At 40.9% G+C, this 27933-nt stretch overlaps 1 protein-coding gene across 5 annotated transcripts in view; it reads right to left on the reverse strand.

The window, feature by feature from the left end:
* The window catches only part of LOC106750306 (orexin receptor type 1-like), a 55033-nt gene that overhangs the window by 25059 nt on the left and 2041 nt on the right, over positions 1–27933 (reverse strand). For 2 of the 5 annotated variants that reach the window (XM_014630565.1, XM_014630560.1), the window contains exons 1-6: positions 26161–27459; positions 15923–16065; positions 11913–12085; positions 7678–7882; positions 5716–5819; positions 2888–3011 (exon numbers count right to left, since the gene is read on the reverse strand). In XM_014630565.1, the coding sequence (XP_014486051.1) occupies positions 2888–3011; positions 5716–5819; positions 7678–7882; positions 11913–12085; positions 15923–16065; positions 26161–26444 (1033 nt within the window). In that variant the 5' untranslated portion in view covers positions 26445–27459. Of the gene's footprint in view, positions 1–2887; positions 3012–5715; positions 5820–7677; positions 7883–11912; positions 12086–15922; positions 16066–26160; positions 27460–27933 lie in introns of those variants that run through there. The other 3 variants (XM_014630563.1, XM_014630562.1, XM_014630561.1) reach the window with 2 other exon arrangements.

The following is a 27933-nucleotide window of genomic DNA, read 5'->3' on the forward strand; positions in this document are numbered from 1 at the left end:
CTCGCCGGCGATGTGTAAAATGATCTGATTGTGAGCAGAATATTACTGCGCGAGCGGATAGGATGAAGTAGTGGTAATAGCAGCGGTAATCTTGTTCGAGTTGCAGAGTCGCCGATCACGATATTAGACGGAAAACGAAGGAAGCTACGTTAGGACGTCATTTACCGGGAGATCAAGCTCATTTGCGGCGCAGCGACAATATAACAGCGGGGAGAAGTTTTTACCGGCGCCGGTTTTCATAAGAACGTTTGCACTGGAGCTTAAAGCGGTAGCGAATTACGACAATATAAAACTCGAAGCTCATTTCACGCGCTTCACTACACCGTTGCTCGGAATAGGGCGTGGCGACCTGGACAAAGTGGAGAAACGAATTTTACGACGTTTTCGAATTTAGATTAAACTCTGTAAGCGGATCTCGATAAGATCCTTCCGAACTTCAAAGCTCGCGAGGATACCGCTGTCCCACTTCACATTTGCGCGATCCAGTTCTAAAATGCAATTCTAATTTACAACTATGTCTTCATCATCCGTGTAGTTTGCATAGTCAACGTAGATATTCGGTGTAATATTCTGTAAAAATTCTAACATTAGCAGAGATGGCACGACGGCGAGTTTATTCCCCAATTCTGCGGACTTTTTTCATGATATCTTTTCTGCATTTAAATGTCCCGTCATACGCGCAATATTATGATTATTTTAAAATTATTTTGCTATTTTTCACTTATTTACTTTATTTCACTTATTTAACTACTTACTTTTTCTATGTATTTTATGCTATAATCTCTAAATTGATCCATCAGATCTCAAAACTTTGCCTGTCGTTCAGCGTTTTCTTAAAAGATGTCTTTACGACGTCTTGGGACGTCTTATTTTCTAAAAGACGTCTTTACGACGGTATAGGATGTTTTATTGTCTAAAAGACGTCTTTACTACGTCTTAGGAAGTCTTATTGTCTAATAGACTTCTTTACTTTTTTTGGACAGTAAGACATCCTAAGATGTCGTAAGAACGTCTTTTAGACAATAAGAGACGTAAGATAATATAAAGAATTAGAATAAGAGACGAACTAATATAAAGAATTATCGACGTTACTGCAGAGATTAAATAAAATCGGCACAAAATTTCAAGATTAATAAATTCAATATTACATCGATGTTAAATTTATTACTAACATGGGCCATGAAAAGCACTTTGAAATGCAAACTTAGGTGAAAAATGTGTTTTATACGTTTCATATTTTTGCTATAACTTTTTAATAAAGTTCTTGTGACTTATGTTTATATAACATTTTTTTTTCTTATTTCAGCTCGATTTACGATCTTTCCTCAATCATGCGAACACTAAAATTTTTCCATTAACAAGATTGTTATTATTATTATTATTATTCGCGAGATCATCCGTTACCGGCGCAAATTTTGTATTTCCGTTCTTACGCAAGTAAACTATGTTACACTGGGTAAAACGAATGGCCACGTTCTGCAGAATGTGTATTTTGCAATTGTTGAAAATTTTCTGAGCTAAGATTGGATTATTCTTTTAGATATAGAGAAATAATCCAATCTCTCGGAATGGAAAACTTCCAACAGTTGTAAAATAAACATTCCGCCGAACGTGGCTAATGTCAAGTCGTACGATGCACGTTTCCCTCTTGAAAATCGACACGCCAAGCCGTTATTGCGCGTGTTCATTTTACGAATTTCGACTTGCGTGTAGCAGATTATTCGGTTTCACGTATCTAAGCAATAGATGTCATTAAATTATCGACGCTATCGTATTAAGAGCCCCGCCGGCTCGAGTAATTTTGGCGGTTTTATCAAGGGAACATCTTCTCTACCCACTCGACACCTGCCAAAGTGACATATTCGCTTATATCGGCTCGTTAACTCGGTAAAGTTCCCGCTAACTAGTCCGCAGAAAATCCAATCTCCTTCCGTTCCTATTCTCTTTACACGCCTCGCGCAATCGATGAGATACGCTCGTGAAGGACGCGTTCGCTCGTTAAACTTACGTTAAAAACATAAAATTGTATAAAAGTGACAAACGGGAGATTGCGCGGGAATGCAAGAGAAAAAGTAACGAACGATTGCAGATGACAGTCGGTGATAAATGATTGTGAATGATTGCACGGATAAACGTGCACATGCAATGCGCTGTGTTATTAGCATTTTCTAATCGTACGCGTTAGTGATTGATTATTTATTGATTATTCAAAGTAGAGCGGGAACAATGAGTCAAAACAATAATTTGTTATTCTGATAGCTTCGCGTTAACCTCCAGAAATGAGTATGAACACTTCGAAAATTATTAATGATCTACATTGAGAGAAAAAAATATCTAAAAGATACAAAATATTTATTCAATAGATACTAATAACATATTTATTTAAGTTGAAATTCTTTTATTATATAGAATAGACAATTGCCTTCGCGAGAAGCTACAGATTTAAGAAAAATATAAATTTTCTCATTTTAAAAAGCTTCTTCCTCAGTACAAATAAATATGCTGTTAAAAGTCATCGAATAAATATTTCTTACTTTTTAAATGTTTTTTCTCTCAACAAAATTATGTTGCGCGGGTTAAGGCTATTATCCCGGTCTGAGTGCAGTTTAGAACATCTTGTAATTAAGATAGATTAAATTGCGAAATATCATCTCGAAGGACGGAGATCTCCAAGATACTTGAGATGTTTGTACTTTCTTAAATGAATACGTACCGTTCAAACTGAGCGCGATATTTTAAGCGTGCATGACCGACATGGATATCGAAGGAATCCGAGCTAGCGGGAATCGTTAGCGCGAAGTTTTCAGTTAGCGTTTTCACAAAGTATTTTAGATCAAAGTATTTTAGATCTCACCGACGTTCTTAGATCGCACAAGATCGTACTCACCGATGGCACCGAAATCGACCAGCAATCTAAGCACGTTGTACGGCAGCCAGCATAGAGCGAACAACACAGCGAGGAGCAGCAATATCCAAGCGATTCGCCTTCTCTCACGTACCAATCTGAAGCTCTACGAAACAGAAAGCAGCGGCGCGTCTACTGAATTTAGATTGGAATTAATCGTACGTCTAATGGATTCCGGCGGGATTAACACAAATAGGTCTCCAGCTATCAGTGGGAAGAAACGAGAGTCGGCCAACCGCGCGACCGACCGGCAAGCCGATCGATTTCGAGTTTTATCGAGCGAACACGCTGACATTCCTCGAAACGACACGATGAATTCGTGATTAGTTTCACCGCGACAAGAAGTGTACCAAAATATTATCCCCCTCTTTTTCTCATGCTCGTAATGCGCTGATTTATACAAAGATTCAAGCAAAAAGGTTAGTAACCATCTAACTGAATGAATAGTGAAAATAGACAAATGGTTGAAAAAAATTAATCTACAATTATGCTGATGAGAGGAATTATATAGGAAAAAACTACCGAAGGTAATGTAAAAATAAAGTTGCAGAATAAATTACTGGAAGAATTGTAAGTGAAGTAAAATACTTAAGAGTAATAATAGGTAAAAATTTAAATTTCTCGGCATGTATAGATTATATTAATAGAGAGAAAAGTAGAAGCGAAATTAGGTGTTATGCAAAAGCTACTATGGAGCTAATAAATATTTATCATCATCTCTCTCTCTCTCTCTCTCGGACGTACGTGCGCCTATTATCGGATCGCGACAATTTCGCGCGAGGCAAAGGTCGTTTCGTGCTTCGAAATTACGTTGTTGGATGTTATTTACAAGAGAACGGGGCGCCAGCCCATGAGAGTATTTGAATATACATTCGTCTATTCTTCGAGGTGCGCATCTCGCCGGAAATTGCACGGACGGCATCATTCGTACGGGGCGTTCGTACGGCACAATTTCGCGAAGTTCGCGGTGTCTCTCCTGCTGCAGTTTATTTGTAACTAATTTATCGCGAAGTTGTGCCATTGGCTGCGAAGCGACGCGAAGGAATTGAAACCGATGGCGCGTATAAAAGTGCAAAGGGTGAATTCCTCCTCATCCCTTCTCTCTCTCTCTCTCTTTCTTTCTCTCTCCTCTCATCTTCTCACCCGTCTCTCATCGTCTAGGACGCGGAGTTGTTGGCGTATAATCCGACGTGGCAGGATGAATTGTGGTCCATAAGCCAAATTACAAATTGCTTTTATCATTCTTGCGTTACGCTGTCTCATTAAGGAGGTCAAAGTGGCGAGGCAAAACGGAGCAAGGAATCAGGCGTGATTACAGCCCTTCTAATTTTAATCGACTGCAGAAAATGTGCTCACCGCTTGGGGAATGTTGATAACGACAAAATTGCAAGTGAAACTCGATTTTCAACGGGAAATCTAACATAGGTCCGTTTCGATGTTTCCAGCGGTATTTTCGCCGTCGCAGTTATAGTCGCGTCGCGACGTAGGAGGAATAAACGAGATGCGTCTGTTGGAAGGCGGGATGCAAACGAGAGAGAGAGAGAGAGAGAGAGAGAGAAAGAGAATAACACCGTGCGCAGATAGATGCCAAATTTCCGTCGTCGAATTGCTATTATCGGCTCGCCGGACTCGGCGATTATTGACCAGACTTTGGCAAACCGGCGCGGATTTTTATCATAAATCATTCAGGACGATTCAGTTAGACTCATAAGACGCATTCTTACGAGTATTCGCGATCGAGACTGTTTCGTCACGAACGATTTTCGCGTAACTCCGCCGCGTCGCGTTTTGTTCTGCCGCGCGATGTTAACATCGATTCCACGACAGCTGCAAGCGCAACGTGCGATTGACGTATTGCGCGCGGAAAAAAAGTTACAAATGTACGCGATCGACGATAATGCGTCGACGAATCAAGCCACATCGCACACATATATTCTCTCTTTCTCTCTCACTCATGTCCCCCTCTCTTCCTTCTCTCTCCTCTCTCCCTGTATATCGATCTATAGTCTCTAATTTTTACCATGTTTTTCCTTGTCTCTTTAAATGACTGTTGTAAAGCTATTTTTTAATTCGGCTTATCATTCTATGTATTTGCTACACAAAAAAAGTGTTAGATTCAAGTAAATAATTACTCCAATATTCCTTCGCAAATTTTTACCTGGATCAAGTGAATCTTACGCTTGGATTAACTTGGAAAATATTTCAATCAAATAAATATTACTTGATCCAAGTGAAAATTTGCTAAGGAATATAATATTGGAGTAATTATTTACTTGAATTTATTGAGATTTTTTTATTTATTACTTTTTTCCGTGCAGTAGAAAAACAGAGTGATGGCCGAGTCACTTGGATCTGAATGATTTTTCGCTCGAACAGAAGGAATTCACCACACTGAATCGTTGCGAGCGAATATTTTCACTTGAAATTAAAGAGCCGAATCTCTGATATATTCCACCGCGTCACGGGAACAAATTCACTCTAATCGATTGAAACATTCGTTCGCACGGAAGCAGAATCTGCCGCAAGCTTGAGCGGAATATTCACTCTTGCGATTCCGAATGGCGGTATTTTCGCTATCGCTTTGAGTGTAAATATTACCACTTTTCGCTTACGTTTTGAATGAGATTGCATTCCGAGAAATTTAGAGAATAACTACTCGCCCTTAAAGAACAAACCTTAGGACAGTTATAAATTTTCTCTCCCTGTGTCTCTGTTCCCGAATAAAGCAGAACACCGCGTGCAAAACTATTAACAGTTTAAACCGCCGCTAATGGACATCGCATGTTATGATGGTGGCAATTCGATCTAACCTGCTGCGAGCTGGCACTTCCCTCGACGCTGTCGCAGTCGAAGGGTGGTTTTCTGGAACACAGGGTGCGACCCATCATCGAGTAGGCCAGTATCACGATGAGCCCTAGATCGCCGGGCGAGAAGGAACCGAGAAAAGAAAGGAAAACAGAGACACAGGTGTAAAGAGCGGGAAAGCGACACGTAAACGAAGATAAATGGCCGATTGGCCGGCCGAGCGTTGGCATGCGAAAGTAAAACGTGCAATTAGCACATCGGTGTAACCGTCAAGGCTGAAATTTGCCATCGCATTAAGCCGGCGGCGTTCGCGTGTGCCTCGTCCGACTGTCAAGACGGCGATTTCTTACGGAGATATTGCGCGCCGCGAAAGGCGACGGGCATTCGCGCGCCTGGAATTACATTATTACACGGTGTTGCAACTTAAGATGGTCAGTCCGTTTAGTTCAGTTCAGTTGACTATCTAAATGATAAATATTAATTTGGCGCGCGAAATTCAAACAAATATATACATGCACAATATTACAAACGTGGAGATATTATTTATATATATATTTTTTTATTATTGCTTTATTTATACGTCAGCCGGGCTAATAGAGGTGCAAAACATGATTCCGTGTAACTGAATTTTCCGTTGCCTGGGGGGCAGATGAAAATTCGAGCTGTAGGAACAGAAAAATTCCTGTAGAAGGTATTTACTCGGTCAATTGTTTTCAGTTGTCTCAACCGAGACGACTTTTTTAACGCAGCTGAATGTTCTCACGAATGTTCTCAGTTATGATGACAGAGACATTGCTCCTTTTCATCCGGCCCCTATTCTATTGCAGGAACTCACTTCTTTTTTCCCGTGTAGAAAATGGTACGTAAATATGTATATAATACATATTTCGCAGATATGGATTGTAAATTTCCTATGGCTATATTTTCAAAAATGATCATTTATTCTGAAATGTTTATATAATATCTCTATGTTAGTGCTTAATATCACTGTATTAACCCTGATAACTACTACAGTAGTGTTTCATTAAAATCCTAAATGCGGTTTAGAAGAAAGTAAAAAAATTAGAAGTTAGAGTAGGATATTAATCTCAAAGTACACGTATAAAAAGGGTCATTTTTAGTTGCAAACATCTCGGCTTTCGAATGGTTAGTCGTTTAGATAATATAGACGTGTTGTTAGTGTTTCCATCAATGTATAACTAAAATTTTAAAGAATTCCTAAAAAAATATTTTGACAGGCCAACTACCTTGAGAAACGAAAAAGAGGGAAAAAAGATGCAGCAGAGAAAACGCGAGGAACAAAAAGGCATAGCCACAGTCGTGCGGCCACCGAGGCTGCCGAAGATATTTAACGGCCGCGTCACGCGCAACCCTGTCACCGTCTCTGAATCAATCAGCGACGAATTCTCGATGTGCCCAGCGACCTCGGGATCGCATACGTTTTTCCAGGCACGGCTGGAGCAAGTGAATTAGGTAGTAGTCGGCTTTGCGAAAAGTGACAAGCGAAATTCTCCCTGGGAGAAGGTTAGAGATATTAAAAAATTCCTTCGAGAGACAAGCTACAAGCAAAAGCAAGTAGAAAAAAACAAAAGGGGCCACAAGGGGCGTTTAAATTTTCCCGAGATCCTCCCGCTCGCTAAATTAAAAGCAGTCGTATCATGAAGGAATCTCGATAAAATCCGGAAAGTGCCTCGTGCCGGCGACACGTGTCGAATTCGAGTCTTCAATGAGTTCACGAGCGAACAAGCGAGACGACAAACTACGATAAAACGATACGACAATACGTCGATACGTGATAAAACGATCACGTGTTGACCGAATATGGCTTCGTGACCGATAAATACTCGTCATCTCGATGCTCCCCTTGTGCCTGAAATTTGTCCAAAGCGACGTGACCTGTTTTTCTCACAGAGCCGCGCAAAGATCACACGTCAATCGCGACCCCGTCATTCATCATGCCGACTTACCCGGTACGGCGTAAACAAGGACGAAATACACGGTGCCGACGAGATGCGGATGCTGGATGCCTAAGTCCTCGAAGTCCTCCGAGCAGAAGTAGAAGACCGGCGGCATGTGCGAAGTGCGCGAGGTGTGGGAAAAATTCCTTCTTATTGTCCAGCCGCCTTGGAAAGTGATGGTGTCCAGTTCCGTGCTCGGATTATGAAGGTTCATCTGCGGCGAGAGAGGCAACAAAATAAATTCGTAATACTCTGGTCCACGATTTGAGCGAGATAGAAAGAGGGAGGGAGCGAGCGAACGGCGTGGCCCTTTGTAACTCCGCATTCGATTTCCCTTTGTAAAGCGAATTTTTCGCGAGATACAGCGATCGTGAATACAACGTGAATCGAACGGGGAGAGGAGTGGGGGGAGGAGGGGGGGGGGGACTTCGTGAAATTTCGAACGGTTTTTGCTCGCGACTGATGTTCCTTTTCGAGAGAGATTGTTCACCCGCACTCTGGCATTGACACGTCGACGATGGTTCAGTAAACACCAATCGGCAATAATATTACATCAATATTATAATAACTTTTATTCAACCAATGTGATCGTTATGTACAATATATGTTGTATAGCATTTACATTGAGTGACAAATTATAACATTGATATAATGTTACTGTTAGTTGATGTGTACTGGCGTGGGGAAGGAAGGGTGATTGACAAGTGAACCGGGAGTATTCCTCACCGACTTTGATGGTTTTTGAATATGGTGTAGAACATTAAAGCGCCAACGGTAAGGTATAACAATAAAGTGAAATATAACAATAAAGAGCCACTGTTACTGATAATGATTAAAGAATCATGAGCGTAGTTACCAATCCCGAATCTATCGCGTCGCACACCGATAAAACGACCCAAAACTGGTGTCAAATTCGAGAAGATTGAAATGGATCGTGGCCGATCGAGCATCCGCAAACCCATTAGTTAAATTAGTCACGTGCATGTTGTTCGGGGCGAGGTTATTGGCAAGCCTACGTGGCAATCAATTTATCATCTACTTAGCTCGACACGTTGACTGCCAAAGTTGATTCGAGGTCGCCGTTTTTTATCTTCAGAATATTGTTATATTTTACCGCTAGCGTAGTAATCGAGGAATTAACGATATCTTTTTTATTAATCGCATTAATTTTCTTGTTTGCCTAAATATTGCTGTATCATGCTTTCATAAATTCATTGGATTATTTATTTCATTCAACGCGTGTAACGTCAACCAATTAAGCGCCCCATCTAACGCAAATCCCCAAACAAACGAATAGAGAGGGAGAGAGAGTGTGTAGGAGAATGAGAGAGCGGCCGGGAAGGAGTACTTATCACACCCTTTTTAGTAAAGAGATAACCCTACGAGCTTTTATAGTCTCCAAATAGATAGCACTTAGCAGCTTTTGGGCACATCACTGTTTAACAATCGACCCACTCAGATAATATCGCGTCACCGCATATCCGCCTACGCGCGCCTCCTGCTCAGCATGTACAGCATTCGTCATAATCGGGAATTTCAATCGCGATTTTTTCTTTTTCTTGCCTCTCAAATATTCCCAATCGCACGAGATGGCTTTAAATCTCAACTGAGATCGACGGCGGGTATCGAAGACCCCCTACGGGCGGCGGCAAATTAATTTCGAGTTATCGCTAAACCGAAAATAGACTGATTTGTACAAAAGAGGAAAAGAAAACAACGAAAAAAGAAACATGCGAAACAGCTTTGAGAACGGCTCGCTATTTCGAGCACTTTCGAATATAAACGAGACGAGAAACGCGTGCAGGAAAACTTTCGAGATTTTCCACGATATTTTTCCCTCTCTAATCCGAATCTGCATGTCGACGCAACATAGAGCACTCCTTCCGTGAGAAGGGCAATCGATTTTAAAGTTTACGATAGAATGAGAGAGCGAGCGAATGATCGAGAGAGATAGATAGATGGATAGATAGTAGATAGATAGAGAGAGGAAGGCAGAGAGAGAGAAAAAAAGAGCGAACAGTTTAGCCTGTTTACATTCACAGTGACGTTATGCGCATGTTTTATATTCAAACGATCGTCAGTCAACTGAAACGACCGGTGCGTGTACAATGAGCTACGGGCATACCGGCGGGGCGCAATTGTTACGGAAAAACGGAAACGCGAGCACGAGCGGACGCAGCTTTGTACGAAAGGGTAGTATTAATGCGAATCGCGGCCGGAGGGTCACGCAGAAACTTCGACTTGCTCCGCACGACTCCGTCGATCCCGTGTGCGCGCACATCGACGTTTCCAATTCTGCACTGTATGCATTTCCACGCTCGTTGGAATTAGTTTAATCTAAGCTATATTTGCAAAGCACGCCGAGCTTCGGAATACTTACTAATCCGTTATTTGCGTAACCGGACGCGATTCTCTCACGGTTGTTCGCCCCCTCCCCGCATTCCTCTTTTTCGATACCTCTCTATCTATAAGGCAGCTGAAATATGTATTTTGGTCATCTCGATCATTTCTTTTTTTTTATTGGTCTAGCTTCGTTTCTTTCCATAAAAAATAGGCGGAACTCATAAGTATCAGATAAAGGAACTGTATTTGTAACTAGATATTATTAAGATAGAAGATAAATAATAATAACCCGGAAGAAACTTTTCTATATATAATTAGGTATAATTATATATAATCCGGAAAATTTGGTATAAGTAGTACTATATATAAGGTAAACGACAGATATGTCTTCAGAAAAATGTGCCTGATTTGGAGACGTTCTTTATAAACAAAGACATTCTGATGACAAATTGGACGTCATTTTATATGAAAAAATCAGCGATTGCTAGACTACTGTTTGAAGAATTCTATTTATCTCTCTCGGTTCTCGGATATCCCGCGTAATCTCCCGCGCCACCGGCGGATAAACGCCGTCCTGATCTTTCCAAGTTTACGGATCTCGTCCAACGTCGCTCGAATTTCTATTTCATGCGTGCGCTGACGGAACGGAAGGCTTCTTTTCCGTTCGGGAAGTTCGTCGTATATTTGCGCGAACGTTTATCACGGCATCGTTTCGCCATAAAGCGTCGACCCGTTCAGCTACAAATGCGCAAAGCTCTCACGGACGAATACGTCCTCTGGCCAGTCGGGGATTTACATATAGCAGGATAAATACGTCCCAATGGGGCGATAACGCAATGTGTTACGCAATGCGCAGGATCACGTTTATGATTTCGTGCCACTCCTATCATAGGTACAGACATGCATCTTGATTCGCGCGTGCCATTTATGCGAAGACGTGGATTCGCGTTAGCGACCGCGGCGATGCCTTTTCGTATAGGTTTCCCCAAATCCATTGTTACGACGGGGACACGTAATGATGCTTGATTAGTTGTCGTTGATTCGCACACGATCAGCGGAGTTACGCACGAAACGAGAATACCGCAAATGAAACCCGCTCTGTCTCGTCCGTTTGTTAGGAACTATTTATGAACACTTCTTGGATATTGAGCGGGGTAAATGTCAGATTATTTTTTCGAGTCGAGTCGAGCTATTGAGAAACGCACGACGGTATTTATAGTCCGATCTCTCACTTCCTGAATTTCCTGCAGTGAAATCTCGCTTAAAGCAGATGAGAAATTTCAGACAATTTCAAATGTTAGATCGGACTATCGGTGTATGGTGTAATTCTTAGAATTAAAGTTACAAATAGAATTGAGTGGGTCCGATTGTTGTTCCAACGAACGTCGAGTAGGTTGAGGTATAAGTGAAAAGGGGATGCGAGCGAGTTGGATGTATGACGCACGAGTAATTTAATCGTTTAAAAAATGCTAAAATTCTTTTAAATTACGGGGCGAATTACTTAAACGGATACAGTTGAATTATTTGTGCGTTATACATCCGGACAATACAAATCGAAGAACGGATTATATTCGCAGAACTCTAACGTCTAGCCAGATTTGTCTCTCGTGCGATACCTTTCGTTGCTATATTTCATATTTTATTATTTTAATTGTTTCGTTATTTTAGTCGCAAGCAGACAGCGAGATCTGAAATTCAGTGTGTCGAGCGAATCGTCATATAACGATTTAATTTTTAACGATTAAACTTCCCTCAATGCTTTAATTTCTACGCGCCTTCGAGCGAAGGATCCCACCGTATACGCGGGCACGGCTACTCAATATTCGCCTTTTGTGGCGATACATTCATCAATTAACGCACGGTTCAATGCCAATGTCGGCTCGAAATCAAGATTGACTTACCCCTTTGAGGACGGGCACAAAGATACCCAGAGCCACTAGCCAGAGAGCGACGATAACGAGCACGGTGCTCTTGCGATTGAATACACGACGGAACGCCATGGGACTCCTTATCGCGAGGTACCTGTCGATGCTCATCGCCGTGATGGTGAACACCGAGGCGGCAACGGCGACACCTGTAAACATCCGGCGATGGTAATCCGGTCGAGATACATTCTTTCAATTCTTTAGTGTAATATCTCACTCACACGCGCACAAGATGAATAAAAACTCGTAGCGACAGTGAAACTGTTATCATTTACATCAGGATTGAATGTTTAACTTAAGCTCAAACGTCGTAAATAAATAAGCCGCGATTAGTCTCAAATTGATTATTTATCTAGGATCCTAGCTATCTTCTTTCTACCTACAAATTCTAGCTGTCGCGTTTACTTTCGGCTAAACGTGCTCTCTAAATTTCTTGGAGCGAAACCTTACTGATGAGTGAAAATAAGTGAACGTTTGCTTGAAGTGATAGTAAAAATGTCACCACTCGGGATCACAAAAAAGAATGTTTCATTTAAACTTAAGATATATGCTTAATCTATATGACTGAATGTTTTAATGAGTTAAAGTGAATTTGTTTCTGTGATGATAAAGAATAACGTAATTCACTACGCAAAATTTTAAGTGTAAATATTTACCGGACGATTCAGAGTGGAGGTTTCAGAGAAAATTAGAAGAAATTTAGAAAGTAAATTTCGAGTGCCGTTTATCTACCCAGGTTCTTCGTCGCGCTGTTTCGAATGGTTACATTTACGATTGCTCAATGATTTGATTCTCGAATTTTACGGATTTGATTAAGCCTCAAAATGCCACAGTCGACGCGAATTATGACCGGAAAACGCACAAACACTACTACATTCTGTTTAATCAGATTCAATTAAATTCAATGTAAAATCACATGGCTGAATGCGCACGCGGAACGATTATTTTCCGCTGAGCAACGAAAGCTCTTAATCCGCGTTAAAACTTTAAAGCCTGGCATTTGTCTTAATTACTCTTTTTTTTGCGATTCAGCTTCATTATGTATTACGAGTAACTCCATAATCCATCTATCCATCTCGCGGGGGTATTTATAAAATTACAGCTAGAGCTGCCGTGACAGTAAAAGAGAATGAGTAGAAGGGGGAGGGGGGGGGGGGAGAGCTTTTACTNTTACTTCGTCGTATATATTTTACGTTTTAACGTGTTTGCTTATTAAAAATTGCAAACACAAATTTCGCATGATTTCGCGTCACGCAATGAACGGTGAAGTAATGAAGCAGTTTTTATATACGAATTATTAAAAATTCTGTGTGCTTTTGATCATGCTCAGCGTCAGCTAATGTCAGCGTATTTCGATTTTAACGCTTTCAAAGAGTCTCGTTATAACGAAACTGATTTGGTTGTGTCCGAAGTTGCATTCACATGTATTGAATCATTTCATAGTGCTGTTGAGAATTTACCGCTTGTAATTGGTACTGCCTTTCATAAGGAAATTTTATCAACACACCGGTGCGTGCGATATTCGTGCGGTCCCCTCGACGAAAAATGGAAATTATTAAGGAAAAAGAGAAATGCGCGTGTCGCACAGATGTGTCTCAACGGGACGCGCGGATCGATCAAGCTTCACCATTTAAAAATTTCTCTCTGTTCTTCTCTCCCCCCCCCTCTCTCTCTCTCTCTCTCTCTGCAGAATTGACATATACACAAAAACGAGTTCGCGCTGAATAAAAGCCAGTGCTTAACAGGATAACGTATCCATTGTTTCCGTTTCTTTCTGCGGCTGTATTTTGTGAACACGCGATTAAGCGGACGAAACCGATGACCCGAAATCAGGGACATTTTATGTTATCGGTCTTGTGTATTCTTTTTATCCATATATACAGGGTGTCTGGTTTTTCTTGGAATTTCCTTGGAATCTGTAGTGCGTAAGTAGAACGGGTGAAATTGAACAGAAAAATCATGTAACATTTTGCAAAATTCGCAATAATTAGTGAGGAATTAATTTGTACGAGCGAATGAGCGAACGAGAAGCGATAAGCCAAATCCTTTATAAAGAAAAATGGCTTACTTCTGAAGATGTGTACTGCGAATTTTGCATTGCAAATTTGCATCACAAATGGTACATGACTTCCCAAGTAGCACAGTTAATTTTATATATGTTCTTCAAACGTAATACGTACGTAATACGATTATAAAACGTTACATACGTTTAAAGAACGTATTCAAAACTAACGTATGTAAAACTAACACATGCTACCTCTATTTCTCTGGGTTCTCTGTTCATTTTCACCCGCTCTACACTGCAAATCCAAGTGAGTTATTTTAACTGAGGCTTTTCTTATACATTTCTTGCCGTTTTAAATCACGCCGTTTAACACGATTGTACGTGTTAACTTATAATTTAACGCATACGATTAAGCGGTTTAAATGATATAATCTAAAACAGCAAGAGATATGTAAAAAGAATGTCAGCTAAATATGTCATTTTGAAACGTTTATGTATGTAAAAATAACACACTTCGATTTGCAGTGTACTTGCACGGCAGGAATTTCGAGAAAACGATCGGACTCTGTATGTACCGACAACAAACGCCCGAAACAGACGATTAGCATGAAAGGACTTTAATTTCCTTTAAAGTTCTAACGCTCGATGAAAACATTTCGAACAGTGTTTTGCAGTTAGAAACACAGTAATATAAAATTTATGTGATCACCGTTTTACGCGGCCAACATTCTTCCATCGTATCATGCATAATGCATGCCGCGGTGCATTACAATTTCCATAATTTCAGTTATCGCGCATTAATAATGCGAGAGTTGCTTTTATAGCAGAGTGCTTTCTCTGACGATTATCTCTTCGTCTGCTATTTTTTCCCTTTTCCGTCCCCGGCACGGGCACGCGATGAAAATGATAGCTTTCGCGGTCGAAGTAGTAATGACGATGTAAACGTCATGCATGTGTCGCGTGCCGGGATATACATTTAAAATAATAAATGTGATACACGTGTAATCGCGTGTACGCTTCCGTCCGGGATAGAAAGAGAAAAGAATAGAATAGAACGTTGGTGAATAAGGACGCAACGGAGCCCCCAGAGAATTCATTTCGCGAGCTTTTCTATATCACTATAACGTGCATATCGTTATGCTTCACGAAATTGTCTGAATAGCTGCGTTTGAATTAAAGGAAAATGCGGTCGGTGTCGAGCAAGCGAATGTTCCGAGTTTCGAAAGGAAATACCGGCGAATGCTTCGAAGAAATGCAAACACGCATAACTTGTTTGTACGCCTCGCCGGAACACACAAGAGCGAGAGATGAGGATGGGATATCTTTTAGATGAAAACAACAGCAGCGTTTTCCCCACCGGACGCGCGTGCGCGCGAGCGAGTGAGCGTTAGCGAACGCGGTATTAAAACCGATTATTCTGCAAAACAGGAACCCATTACCGCCGTAGAACGATGCATAATCGAGTCGCTTACGTAGATCCCTGGGAACTTGCCTGACAAACATTCGACGCGGTAATCGCGCCGTCGATCGAAGTTATAAACGATACAATTCATCGGCGGTGCGAGAGCTTTTCATCGAGCAGATGTTTCCTACCTCTGTTTTTCCCTTTTTCTCTGTGTGCCGTTTACGCGGCGCTACGCACCGTACATGCTTTTGTTTGTTATTTACAAATTCGCATATAGAAAAAATATTGCAAAATACGAAAGTGTGACGTTGCCGCAGACAGTGATAACGACTGCGTAACTGCGCGACGAGCGATGAAAAAAATGGACAATGTCGTTGCAATCCCCCTCCCCCCTCCTACCTCTTTTTTTTTTATATACAGAAATGAAACGATGAAAGGGGACAAAACGCGACTCGGTAATGCTCGTGCATGGACGATACAATGAGAGATTCGGAGCGCGTGGTCGCGCACCGTCACGGATGAGAGGGTATGATCGATTTCGGGGGGTTTTCTAGCCGCGTGGATGAAAATACTTACCCTGCAGATAAGAAGAGAGTTTACACATGAGTTCACCGTGACTCCACAACATCGACTTTGCTTGGCTGACGGCCACCGGCATGCATATTGTGGTGACTAGCAGGTCGGCGACGGACAGATTCACCACGAAGTAATTGGTCACGCTGAAAAAGGAAGGAGAGGGAAAATTAATTCAGTCGTTCCATACGTATTTTCGAGTACGTCCGAAAGCCTCGCGCGCTGTAATTACACCGCCTCCGATTTTTTTTTCCGAAGCATTGAAAGCATATAAATGTTTCAAAAGTATCGACAAGAACACGAGGCTATCACGATTATTGGATTGCCCCTTGATAAACTCGATTTTGTCGCGATAATATCGCGTAACAGACGTAAAACGGTTTATTTTGCAACACGCATGTATTCATATCGATTTCCGTTTTATAATTTCCTTGTGCAAATATTGCGCTCTCGCGGCCGAGGGTTAACGCGGTGACCAATAAATCAACGATGAAGTTTTCCCCACGAGATGGTCGGTTTACGCTCGGGGAAAATAAACTTCGTTCGCCCGTCTCTCTCGTCTTTTTTTTTTTTTATAAATACGCGTGTCGAATGTCACGAAATGTTATCCGACCACTTTTTTATTACCTATCGACTGTAATTGTTTCGTTCCTCGATGGGATTAAGCGTCGTTCCGCGCCGCAGCGTCCCGCTCTCTGTGGCTCGGACGACTTGCGGGAGGAAGATATGCGCGGATCTTCGCAACAAAGACGGAACGGGAGACAGGTGTATCTCGTCCCAAGTTCTACGTTCTCGTTTCCGATACCGATATTATTGACGTTGAGATCGAGGACGGCTCCTCTTTACATTTCGCAAGTACTTGCCCATCAGATGAACAAACATCATTGTCAGTTAGCGAAGTCTTGAGAGCAAAGCGTGATCTCTGAATACCGCGCACCCACGTTTTCGTTCTCTCTCTTTCTCTCTCTCTCTCTCTCGTTACTCACGCGATCGCTCTGTCAATTTGTCGACATAGTTTCAATAAACTCATTCGATTTCTAACGGCGGGAAAAATAGCACGACAGAATATTCGTTATTTTCTGTGCAATTTTCGCTTTTAACGAGCGTCTCGTTGCGTTGATGAAAAAATATTGGTCCGATTTACTTTGTTAACAACTAATTGTATGGCGAAAATACCATAAAGCGATTAGCACGACTGCAGTATTCCTCGAAAGTGGGATCGCTGTAGCTTTGGAGAATAATAAAGGGCATAAAAAAAAGCACCCACGCTGGCGATCGTAATAACACAATAAAATTATTGTGGACCAAATTCCCATGTCGTTTTGTAAACTTCATCCTGAGTAATTCCTTTTTTTTTTTTTAACTAAGCACGGATATGCGCGGATCTTCGCAACAAAGACGGAACGGGAGACAGGTGTATCTCGTCCCAAGTTCTACGTTCTCGTTTCCGATACCGATATTATTGACGTTGAGATCGAGGACGGCTCCTCTTTACATTTCGCAAGTACTTGCCCATCAGATGAACAAACATCATTGTCAGTTAGCGAAGTCTTGAGAGCAAAGCGTGTAAACTATGTAACCATGTAAACTATGTAACTATGTAAACTATAAATCATTTCACGAGCAACGATTATCTCTGCGTCCTCTGAAAATATCACGCTGAATCACTCTTCCGCTTTGTTTTATTCCGCGATTCTCGTCGCGTGAAATAATAATATTGAAAAATTCAGTAACGCTGTCAAAGTGTCGTTTCCGCGGTATACGAAATAATGTTGGACCGACAGCCGAATCGATGCGACTGCGGTTCTCAAATTGAAATTTTGGCCCTTACGTTAAACTTTTAATTCTATAACACATTAGGAGGTAAGGTAGCAAAATAGATTCACACACCCACACACACATACATACATACACACAATTTCAATTCAGTTTCAATAATAATATAATTTACTTCTACTTTGACCTTGATGATATCTTGAATTTTTGTTTACGCTGTCAGCGAAGGTTTTAGCGTCAAAACAAGATAGCATTAAAATTGAATCTGTACACAAAAAACATTAGTATTAGAATTCAAGATTCATATTCTTATATATATATATAAGCAAGAATATATAATTTTATATAAAGATAAAACTTGTTTAGGTAAAGAAATTCTACATAGTTCCACTAAAAATATCACATTCTTGCTAATAAAGAATAATTTTTTATGAATTGAGAGGAAAAAGTATCGTTCTTTCTATCCAATACTTTTTCCTTTCAATACATGAAAATTATTCTTGAATAACAAGAATATGATATTTTTAGTGGAATTATATTTAATTTTCCCGTATAAACAAGTTATAGAATTTCCTTGTATAAATAATAACATAAAGAAATAAAAAATAAACAAGTTTTCTTTTTATATAAGATTATATATTCTTGCTTATACAGGATGGTATAAACCGAGCATTTTAAATATTTCGCTTATTTTTGATGATACGAAAGAATGTCCAAGGAAAGAATTTTCTGTATTTTCAAACATACTACATATTAAAAGTCCACGAAGGAAATTAATAAATGTCAGTATCATCAAAGTAGGTTTTTATTCGTTTATAGGCCATCTTTCTGCCTCTCCACCGAAAATAGACACAAGTTATCCTTGAGAGCGTCACAATAGCACCAAAATTTCAACTCGAATTGAGGAAGTTGGGTTGAATAGGCCGCACACGTGACAGCTTTCGCGATGGCTCATTGTCATCTCGCAATCGGTATCACGCGGTTCTTGTCTACGTGCACTCGGTGCGTGGGAGAGTGATAATTTCGGGATGAAAAATAATCGGATCCACCGCCCACCCGCGTTGCGTTCATCCATTATGAACGGCTCGCCGGCCGTTTATTTACACGCTGCTGCACTGCGATCGGAAATAAGCGGCCAGCGGGGTGTATATATGCAGCACCGCTCCTTCGCAAAATGTCTGAGCAGTTACGTAGACTGCGCCGGAATACATTCTTCTTCTTTAAGTGCGATAGTTTGCGTCTTTCCCTTAGTCGGGGCCGCAGCGAGCTCCCACGGTCAGAGATTACGGTATCCTTCGAGCGCAAACAATGCACGACCATGACGTTAAATATTTGAGCATCCTTCGACCGGACGATATACACTTGCGGAATTTTTACGATATTTTTGCGGACGAAGAAACATGAAGCGAATGGGGAACGAGTTCCGCAACTCCGCAGCATGTTTCTTTAGTGACATTTTTACAAGTAAGCCCTCATCATACACACCAGTCGGTTCTCTTCTCAGGTTTCCAATCAGGTTTCCATTTCCGCCTCGAAATATCCATGAAGCTGCGCAAACAATCTGTCTTTTGTAAATTTCGTCGCAATACATATAAATATAATAGAAGAAAAATATATAATATATATATGGTAAATTTATGATTTCACATCTGGAACGATGGGAAAATATTTATTCTCGGCAGCGATATTCGCTCGCTCAAATATACCCGAAGCTGTCGCCTGTGCGAGGAGCGGGAGATCAGAGAGAAATTCAACACGTTAGTTTTTAAAGTCGTCTCGTCTGGAACGGGAAATATACGATCGTGAAAATTTACGCTCCGACCAAATCCCGTTCACACCGGCGGAAGGATATTGCGCGCCACGCAGACGTACGACGGTAGTACGTTTATCGCGATCGTAGTACGCGCCGCGCGCTATCCAATTAATGAAATATTTACGGTATAATGTGTCAACACAAATTCGCTTGTCCGCGCGTTCGCCGAGTTTAAATCATGATTTTAATTCGAGGAGGAAGCTGCATAGTCGTCACGATTTGACGCGGCACGAGAGCGTGTCATCTGTGTATCATCATGCGTTCGTAAACAAATTTGTTCGTGACGCACATGCTCCCGCACCACGTGACACCGTCAGACGTGTTTACGCAGAAATCATTATGGACTAGTGAGGTTTGTTCCAATAAACACGTGCACGTAGGTAAATCTAAATATAATAAACGAATGATACACGTAAATAATCGCGCTCTCCGGAAGTCGTAATACTTCACAATCATCGTTCATCCGGCAGATCGATAACCCGACGTAAAAGCGTTCTCGGGCCGATGGCGAAGATAGCGCGCGCGCGCCGTTCTGCATTAGTCGTGATTTCGGAGATTTAATTTGTCTGACCTTTGTCTACCCTCTTACGCGAATTACTCAAGGTCATAATCACCGACTGCTTGATCCCGCTGTACCGGCGACAGTATCCATTGTAAGCCCGAGTCGTGAGCGGAACGACTGCCCGGCCAATCAACGTTTATGTGTTCGGGGGTCGTTACGAGTCTCTGAACCTTCGCGAGTAATTGACGAAAATCTTGTGTCGACTCGACTCCAAGATGCTTCTCATATCGAGATCTCACGTCGTCGTGTGATTTAGCACCACCGGGATTGTGTGCTGCTCGTAATTAATCGGTGGCTATTAATCTCTCCGCTCTCGCGTCTGCACGCGATGTTTTTAAGATGAAGATACATTTGAACGAGAAAAACTAGTATCAGAGAACTTGAATCGAAATTTAACAAACCTTCAATTCTACAACATGGCACACGCAGGAAAAGTTTTTTGGATTTAATGTACATGTTTGCCTGACTTGAATTTGTTTATTATAAATAACATAATTTAATATCATATATTATTTGGTTTGTACAAATTTGTTTTAATTAAGAAAATGTCATTAAATCCAAAGAAATTTTTTTCTCCGTGTAGCAGCTAAAATAGCAAAATAAATTGAATTTCAATATTAATAATGTAATTTATTTCTACTTTAACACAGATAGTGTCTTCAATTCCCGTTTTCGTTGTTTTGGCATCAAAATAAATTGTTCAAAGTAGCATTAAAATGATATCTGTCGAATTAAAAGTCCAAGAAGTTAATAAGTCGCAGTAGCGTCAGTAAAATACAGTAGATTTTTATTAGTTCAAAGGTCACCTAAGTAGGTGCAAAGTATCTTTAAAAGCGTCAAAGTAGCATCAAAATTTCAACTCAGCAGAAATTGACACCATCATTATTCTACAAAGTTTCTCTTTCATACCGAGCGTTGTGCAATTTTTCGCATCCTCGAATATTTATGAATCCCACGCGATATCATAAGAATTATGTCACGAGGAGGTTCCATTATAAATTATATTCGCTCTCCCGCTCGCGAATTTTTCCAAGAAAGGAAGAAGAAGTGCGTTAAGTAGGGGAAATTGGAGCATTAGGGATGTAAGTCAATTTAAGTATTTCACTGTGCTTGATATCTTTTGAATACTAGTCGCAGGTTTCACATCGTAGTCTTTTATCTGAAAAATCCTATCCGTGCGTGCTTCCATTAAAGTAATCTCGTATAAATGTATTCGCCCAGTTGCGTCTATATTTTTGTCACGTAGAATCCCGCTCCTCTCTCGTAGTTTCCACGTGGGTAAACATGATAATCGTATACACATGTTCGTACTAGTTAACCAGGACTTCAGAGTTGTATCGTACTTCTTATTACAACTCGCTGTGAGATGTTACTCTATGCACTTGCCAAGATAATCAAGCTAAAAGGTCAGCTTTTGTAACTCCCCTGATATCTTCACTTGTTAATGTCAAATGAAGTTTCCACTTGTTAACGTCAAATGAAGTTTCCACTTGTTAACGTTAGATGAAGATTCGGGAACTGTCAAGATATTCCGATTTTATTTTATTCTCAGTTATAACTTATAATTTTTCGTGCAATTAGCATTAAATTAAACATAAAAACGAAAAACGTAATGTTATATTACACGAAAAATTCTGATAGAAATGTATGCAGTTTTCCTGGACATTGATCCAGTTATTGTCTGATATTAATGCATTCTTATTAGTTGTAACAATACTGCGTAGAATGCGCGAAATGTACAAAAACTTGATAGAGCTTTATTCAAATGAACTTCTAGAGTAAAAGTGCCCATTTCATGAGTAGCAAGCTTGTTAATCAATTGAATAGTTTATTGTTCATTTATTGTTATGTTTTCGTTCAGTAAATGGGTTGAAATTTTGCGCATCTTTCGTGCGCAATAATTGCAGAAAAAGTTACATCTTGATTAAGATCCCAAAGTTCAACTTCTTAGTTACTAGACAAAAATTAATAATTGTCCAATAACTGCTCAAAAACTACAAACAATTTTTATCAGGGTTGGTTGGTTAGAATATTAATCGATTCATAAAAAGTAGAAAAATGAGCAGATTTTCTGCAAGCAAGCACCGAGATAAAGAAAATGTTTAACCAAGGTTTAAGCAAAATAACAGCTTAATAATCTCCTTGCAGTATATAAAATATGCGATTTTGCATTATTCCATAAATATATTTTGTCAAGGAAGCATCGTAAGGTGAGCACATGATGGGCCGAGCACATATATTATGCAACAACGTTCGTAAGCAGCGCAAAATACTCTATTATCCCTCGTACGCATTGCCGTAAATTTACGACGGTTCTTGATAAGCTTCGGTATACATTATATGTACGGATATGCACATAAAATGTGTTTGTACGATAGATTTATCGTGGTGATTTTTTCATCGTTGAATAAACTCATCGATATACCGGCTTATGTCAGGATTGTCAACAAAAGGAAGAGAGAGAAAAAGAGAGAGAGAGAAAGAGAGAGAGAGAGAGAGAGAGAGAGAGAGAGAAGAAGAAGAAGATAGGAAGCATAAATCCCGAATTCACTGATTTAGTCGTGTCTCTAAGCATACTGAAGTTTACACAATAACTCTGTAGTGGTTCATTAAGAGCGCCCTTGTCCCGCACAAAATGATGATGTTACGGACGATATATGGAATTATATCAGCGGGAGAGTCAATTTCACAAGGGAAGATTGATTTACTAGAGTACGATATAATTGTTACATGACATAATATGTTGCACGTGGCATAAATCGTCGTGTTGGGAAACGGACAAAATTCCTACAACCTCGTGAATAAAATAGTATAAACGAAATAGTATAAAGCTTTGATCAAAACATATCGTATAAAAACGGACTGATAAAAACCATATGCTGGCTGTTTGTTTGTTGAAGATGCTCCGAAATATATATACAGAACCGAAACGTACAGTCATATTTTGACGTGTATCGTTTTGTACTCGTAATATTTAACAATTTCGTTCTCCTATTAGATATTATTTTCGCACAAAACCAGCATATGGTTCTTATTAACTCACTTTTATATTCATATCATGAACAATTTGGTGAATTAAAAGAAAAAAGAAGAGCGATCGTTCGCGATTCTCTTCTCATGAAGTAATAAGTTTTTAAGTGGAATACTTCGCGAACAATTGCGATATCTCCAGGGAATTCTCACAGAACTTCCGTCTCCCTCTCACTCTCTCTCTTTCTTCCTATCTCTTAAGAAACGCACGAACTATGACAATTTTTAATGATTATACTTCAATGCTCGAGATCGTTGCAGTGGATTCGTCGCGAATTTTGGCTCGAATACCGAGCGACTCTATGCGTCGGATGCCGAATCGTATCTCACCCGAGATATGTGCAATATACAACATGACGCTACACGACGGCGAAATGCATGCTTTATTCAGCATCGCAATTTTATTGCCCGGCCGTAGCCATTGCTTTTCCTTTCCGTTTTGTACGTGAACACGTACCGTAAACAAGTGTCTCGTGCACACGAAACTACGCGTACTGAGAAAAGGCCAAAACGTTGCGGGAGACGTCTAGTGCATCTGGAATTCCCCTACGCTTCGAGCGTTTCCGATCCCGAACCGCGACTATGTGTTTTCGAATGCATCTCTGTTGTCTCTATGGGTAGTTTGTATATCTCCGGTATTTATCCATTATCTTGGAAATTGCAATTTACTCTTTCTCTCTCTCTCGCGCGCGCGCAATCTCTTATATTTTTCAAATACTGCGTTAATGAACAGAAACTACGACGTTGGTGTTTCATCATCTTCGTATAATGACATCTTTGACAAGGTTGACGGCGCACGTTTCGCAAATAATTAAGGACTCATTGACGGAGTTGCTTTCTTGACGTAATTCGGCAAATTGAGTTACTTCGGAAGGATAAGAATAAGAAAATGTTTCGAGGCGACCGAATATATATAGGATGCGACGATGACTATCACTATCTTTTGAGAATATCTTTGAAAAATAAAAATATTTTATTAATGGTTAGATGAAGACGTTTGTAGGTGCTATGAAGTGACCACCATTGGTATCGTCGATGTAATTTTTCTATTCGATTTTTCTTTTAAATTTTCCTCTTACTCTCACACTTCAAAGGTTATCCAAGATGGTAACAACTATATTGCTTCACCCTGTATATTTCCTCTCTCTGTCTTTGCATCTTTTCCATAATTCTCGACTGTAACGAAGTTGGAGAATAAATCTTGCCTAACTTGAACGTCGTGAATCTATGTAACTGAGTGTTCAACCGGGTGTCTCTCCCGGATAACTCGAAGCGTTCGCGTTACCGGAATTCTTTAGCGAATTTCCGGTAGTCGACGAGATATCGGGCCGTCTGCAAGTTTCGAATTATTGTCTCGTGCGCGCGGGCTGCAATGGAGTCGGTATCACCAAATAACGTTCGAAATATCGCAAACCCTGGTCGCGTGCCTGCCAGAACGTTATCATAATAACGCGCAATATGCGCACGCAAATGTCACGCTTGATTAATCGTATCACGCACTCGCCTGGAAATTATATCGGCGCGAGAGAACAGCGGACGATATTCATAATTAATTATTACTAACATCTGACGTTGGGCGACTTCTAATTACTACATTCCACGCTTAATTGCTCAGGGGATAAGGAAGCACCAAGTAAGTTATTTCGAGACGACAAACACAATTCATAGATCACACACAGGCATCGCGATTAAGCGACACGTGTTAACGATAATTCGGGTGAAAAGAACTCAATTTCAGGATTACGCAAATTTCGTCGCACAAATAGAGTCAAATTGAAGGAAAGTCGAGCCAAATTGATAACCCAACGCAGGAATTTAAACTACAAAATTTCAGCAATAATAAAAGGTTAATAAAACTGAAATTTAATTACATGTGCGATATAGATATGTTCTTTCATCTATCAAAAGGTTAGTCCGATCGCACAATTCGAGTAATTTTATCTCTGGCAATATAAATCAAACAATAAATACAAGCAATATTGTATCGGGCTTTATGACCCGATACTTGAGGCTTTCGCGGTGTGGAGAAATGTTTGATTCGGTTTCCAGATTGATGCTGTTCGATTTAGTTCCGGCTTGATGCCAGTGGTTTGTGGAAACAAATCCGCGAAACACGCGGCACCAACCTGGAAGCCAAATCGAGCTTTATGATCGCCTCGTTGAACTAACCTTACACGAAACGACAGATTACAAGAACGCGAAAATCTCGCTGAAAAGATGAGAGCGGTCAATTCATCATACACGACCTTTTGATGGAACCTGAAACTGAGTCTATTTCCTAGTCAAAATTTTAGACCTACTTTCGACTCGAATTTTCTAACATCTATAAGTTCTGGAAAATGAATGTAATTTAATTTATAAGAAAACTTGACCCAAGTCGAACTCGAGTTGAGATTTTAAATTCTACATTAATTCTTCAAGTGCACAGAAAAAATATTATAAGAAAAATGATTAAAAAATTTCGTAATGCTGGGCTATATCGGAATTGTAACTGATATTATTGTGTGTGTTGTAATCTTTATATATACAATGAGATACATTACTAAAGATTAAGATCACTTAAGATTTATATTGCTGTCAATCAAAATTATAAGTTGCTTGCAAAACATGAATTTTTAAAAACATTAACTACTATTTTGGTATTACAATGTTAACATATTCACTCTAAACTTATGTCTTATTACAATGAATATCGTAATAAAAAAACTCTCGAAACAACAAGAATAGTCACAAGAAAGAAAACAATTTTTCAGTATATATATTTAATGCTACAAATACAGAAATTACATAAAAATTACTAAAAAGTTGGCAGCAATGATACTAACGTTAATGTTCGACTCTGCTCTACAGCCGTGTCGATTTGTGTTCTATTGTGTCGTTGTAGGAAAGCACTTGTGTCGACATTGTCGCTCGTGTTCCTTGTTGGAAGGCACCCATAGGCTTCGGAGTGTCAAAGTAGGCGTTAAATGGAATTTTCAGGTCGAGAGTAAGATCAAAATTTCAACACGGGTTCAACTCGATTCGTCGCTTCAACCAATCTTCTCTCGTCGGTATACGTACCTTCTCATGTAATGGTACTTGAAGACCACCGCGATCACAAGTATGTTGGCCGTGACGGCGATCGCGATTACCGGCACGTAGAGGATGATCAGCAGGTAATTGGCCTCCCCGTTTAACTTGTTGTAGAGATCCCACGGATCCAGTTCAATGCTGCCATTGTAGGAGATCGACGAGAACGAGTCGTTGTCATAGGCTAACTCAATCTTCGGCGACGTCGCGGCCGCCGTCGACGCGGTCATTGACGCGACGTCGTTCGCACCCATCTTCATTGTCGCGGAATCCATTCTGAACGGTCCGTTCAGACCCAGAGGAAGGGACTCAGCCTTGGCTTACGTATCTCACCGCTCGGCTACGTGAGCGGAAAGAACCTCCGTCGAACATACGAAATGTATCTTATCCTTGAACCAAGTCTTGAATCAAGAACGAAAATGCTCAGAAAATGCGGCTACGATTGTATAGCCGCTTGGTGTGCTCGACTGGTCCGGCCGGGAGCACAAACAGCGGAAGAGCTTGAGGAAAAAGTCGCAGAAAAGAGTCGCGCACGAAACGGTCCCCGCTTCCTCCGTTACCTCGTCTTTTCAGCCTTGCCTGATGTAACTCAATTGTGCGGAAAAACGCGAAAGCGTGTTCCCTCACGAGCGGTGCTCTTACCGACGCTTGAAGCAGGGAATAAATTTAACGTGTTCAATTTTTTATACCGTATCGGGACGAAGAAGAAGAAAAAGAGAAGGGAAGAGAAAAAGAGAGAAAGAGAGAGAGGGGGGGGGGGAAGGAGAGGACGCGTTCCGCTTTCACCGAACCGACAGAGAGACCGTCGCAAATGAAATGTTCGAGTTTCAGAATCGACGTGAGTTCGTAGAGGAGCGCGCAAATCCGAACTCGCGAATATTAGCATTGGCCGCGCGCGAGTGTGCTTTCGCATCGGATCGTTAAGTCACGTCGTTTGCTTTTCGGCCGCATTATGCCGATGCCATCGTCGTTGTCCTCGGATGAAAAGCGCGGCGATCACGCGCCAGAGAAGGCACATGCGCGCATGGCACGGGTGAGATTACAAAGCTATCGCTTGGATCCTGCGGTTGGCTGCGAGCTATAATTAGTGGATAATAAACATGTCTCGTCTTTCTCGACTCCTCGGCGAGAGAAGCAAAGAGACGTTTTCGTCGCGGTCCAATTAAGCTCTACTGATACCGTGACACGTAAGCGGATACGAGCGCGCGGGAAAGCTCGACTTTCCGTGAAACACGAAATATGTCGAATGTGAACTATGCGGGCGTGTGTATACACGTATGAATTCGCGAATTTCAGCTGCGAGCGCGCGTGCGAGCACTCGTCTCTTTGTGAAATAAGAGAGAGAAAGAAAAAGAGAGAGAGAGAGAAAGAGAGAGAGAGAGAGAGAGAGAGAGAAAGGAGCGGACGACGCTTCAGAGGGAATAACGACGAGAGCCGAGAATGAGATCAGTCTTACTTGCAATCGAAAAGCGGATTCTAGTTTTCCTTCGTTCGTTCCTATCAAGAGTGCTCCTATCAAGGTGCGTCAAGACGGTGTCCGACTGACGCCTCTCGCGTTCGATAAATCTTAAAGCGGATTCTTCCGGAATAAAATCCCGCGATGATCGCGCGAGATTGACTCCGGTGACGCTATTGTGAAAGCCGAGCGTTGACGATATAATAGGATAGCGTGAATACGATCGCGATCAAATCACTCGCTCGTGTATAGCTCGCGTACGCGGCTTGTAAACGCGTGACATGCATACTTCTCGCGTCACCCTCACC

The sequence above is a fragment of the Dinoponera quadriceps genome, unplaced genomic scaffold (genome assembly GCF_001313825.1).
Source record: "Dinoponera quadriceps isolate SergipeBrazil2010 unplaced genomic scaffold, ASM131382v1 scaffold5335, whole genome shotgun sequence".
NCBI lineage: Eukaryota > Metazoa > Arthropoda > Insecta > Hymenoptera > Formicidae > Dinoponera > Dinoponera quadriceps.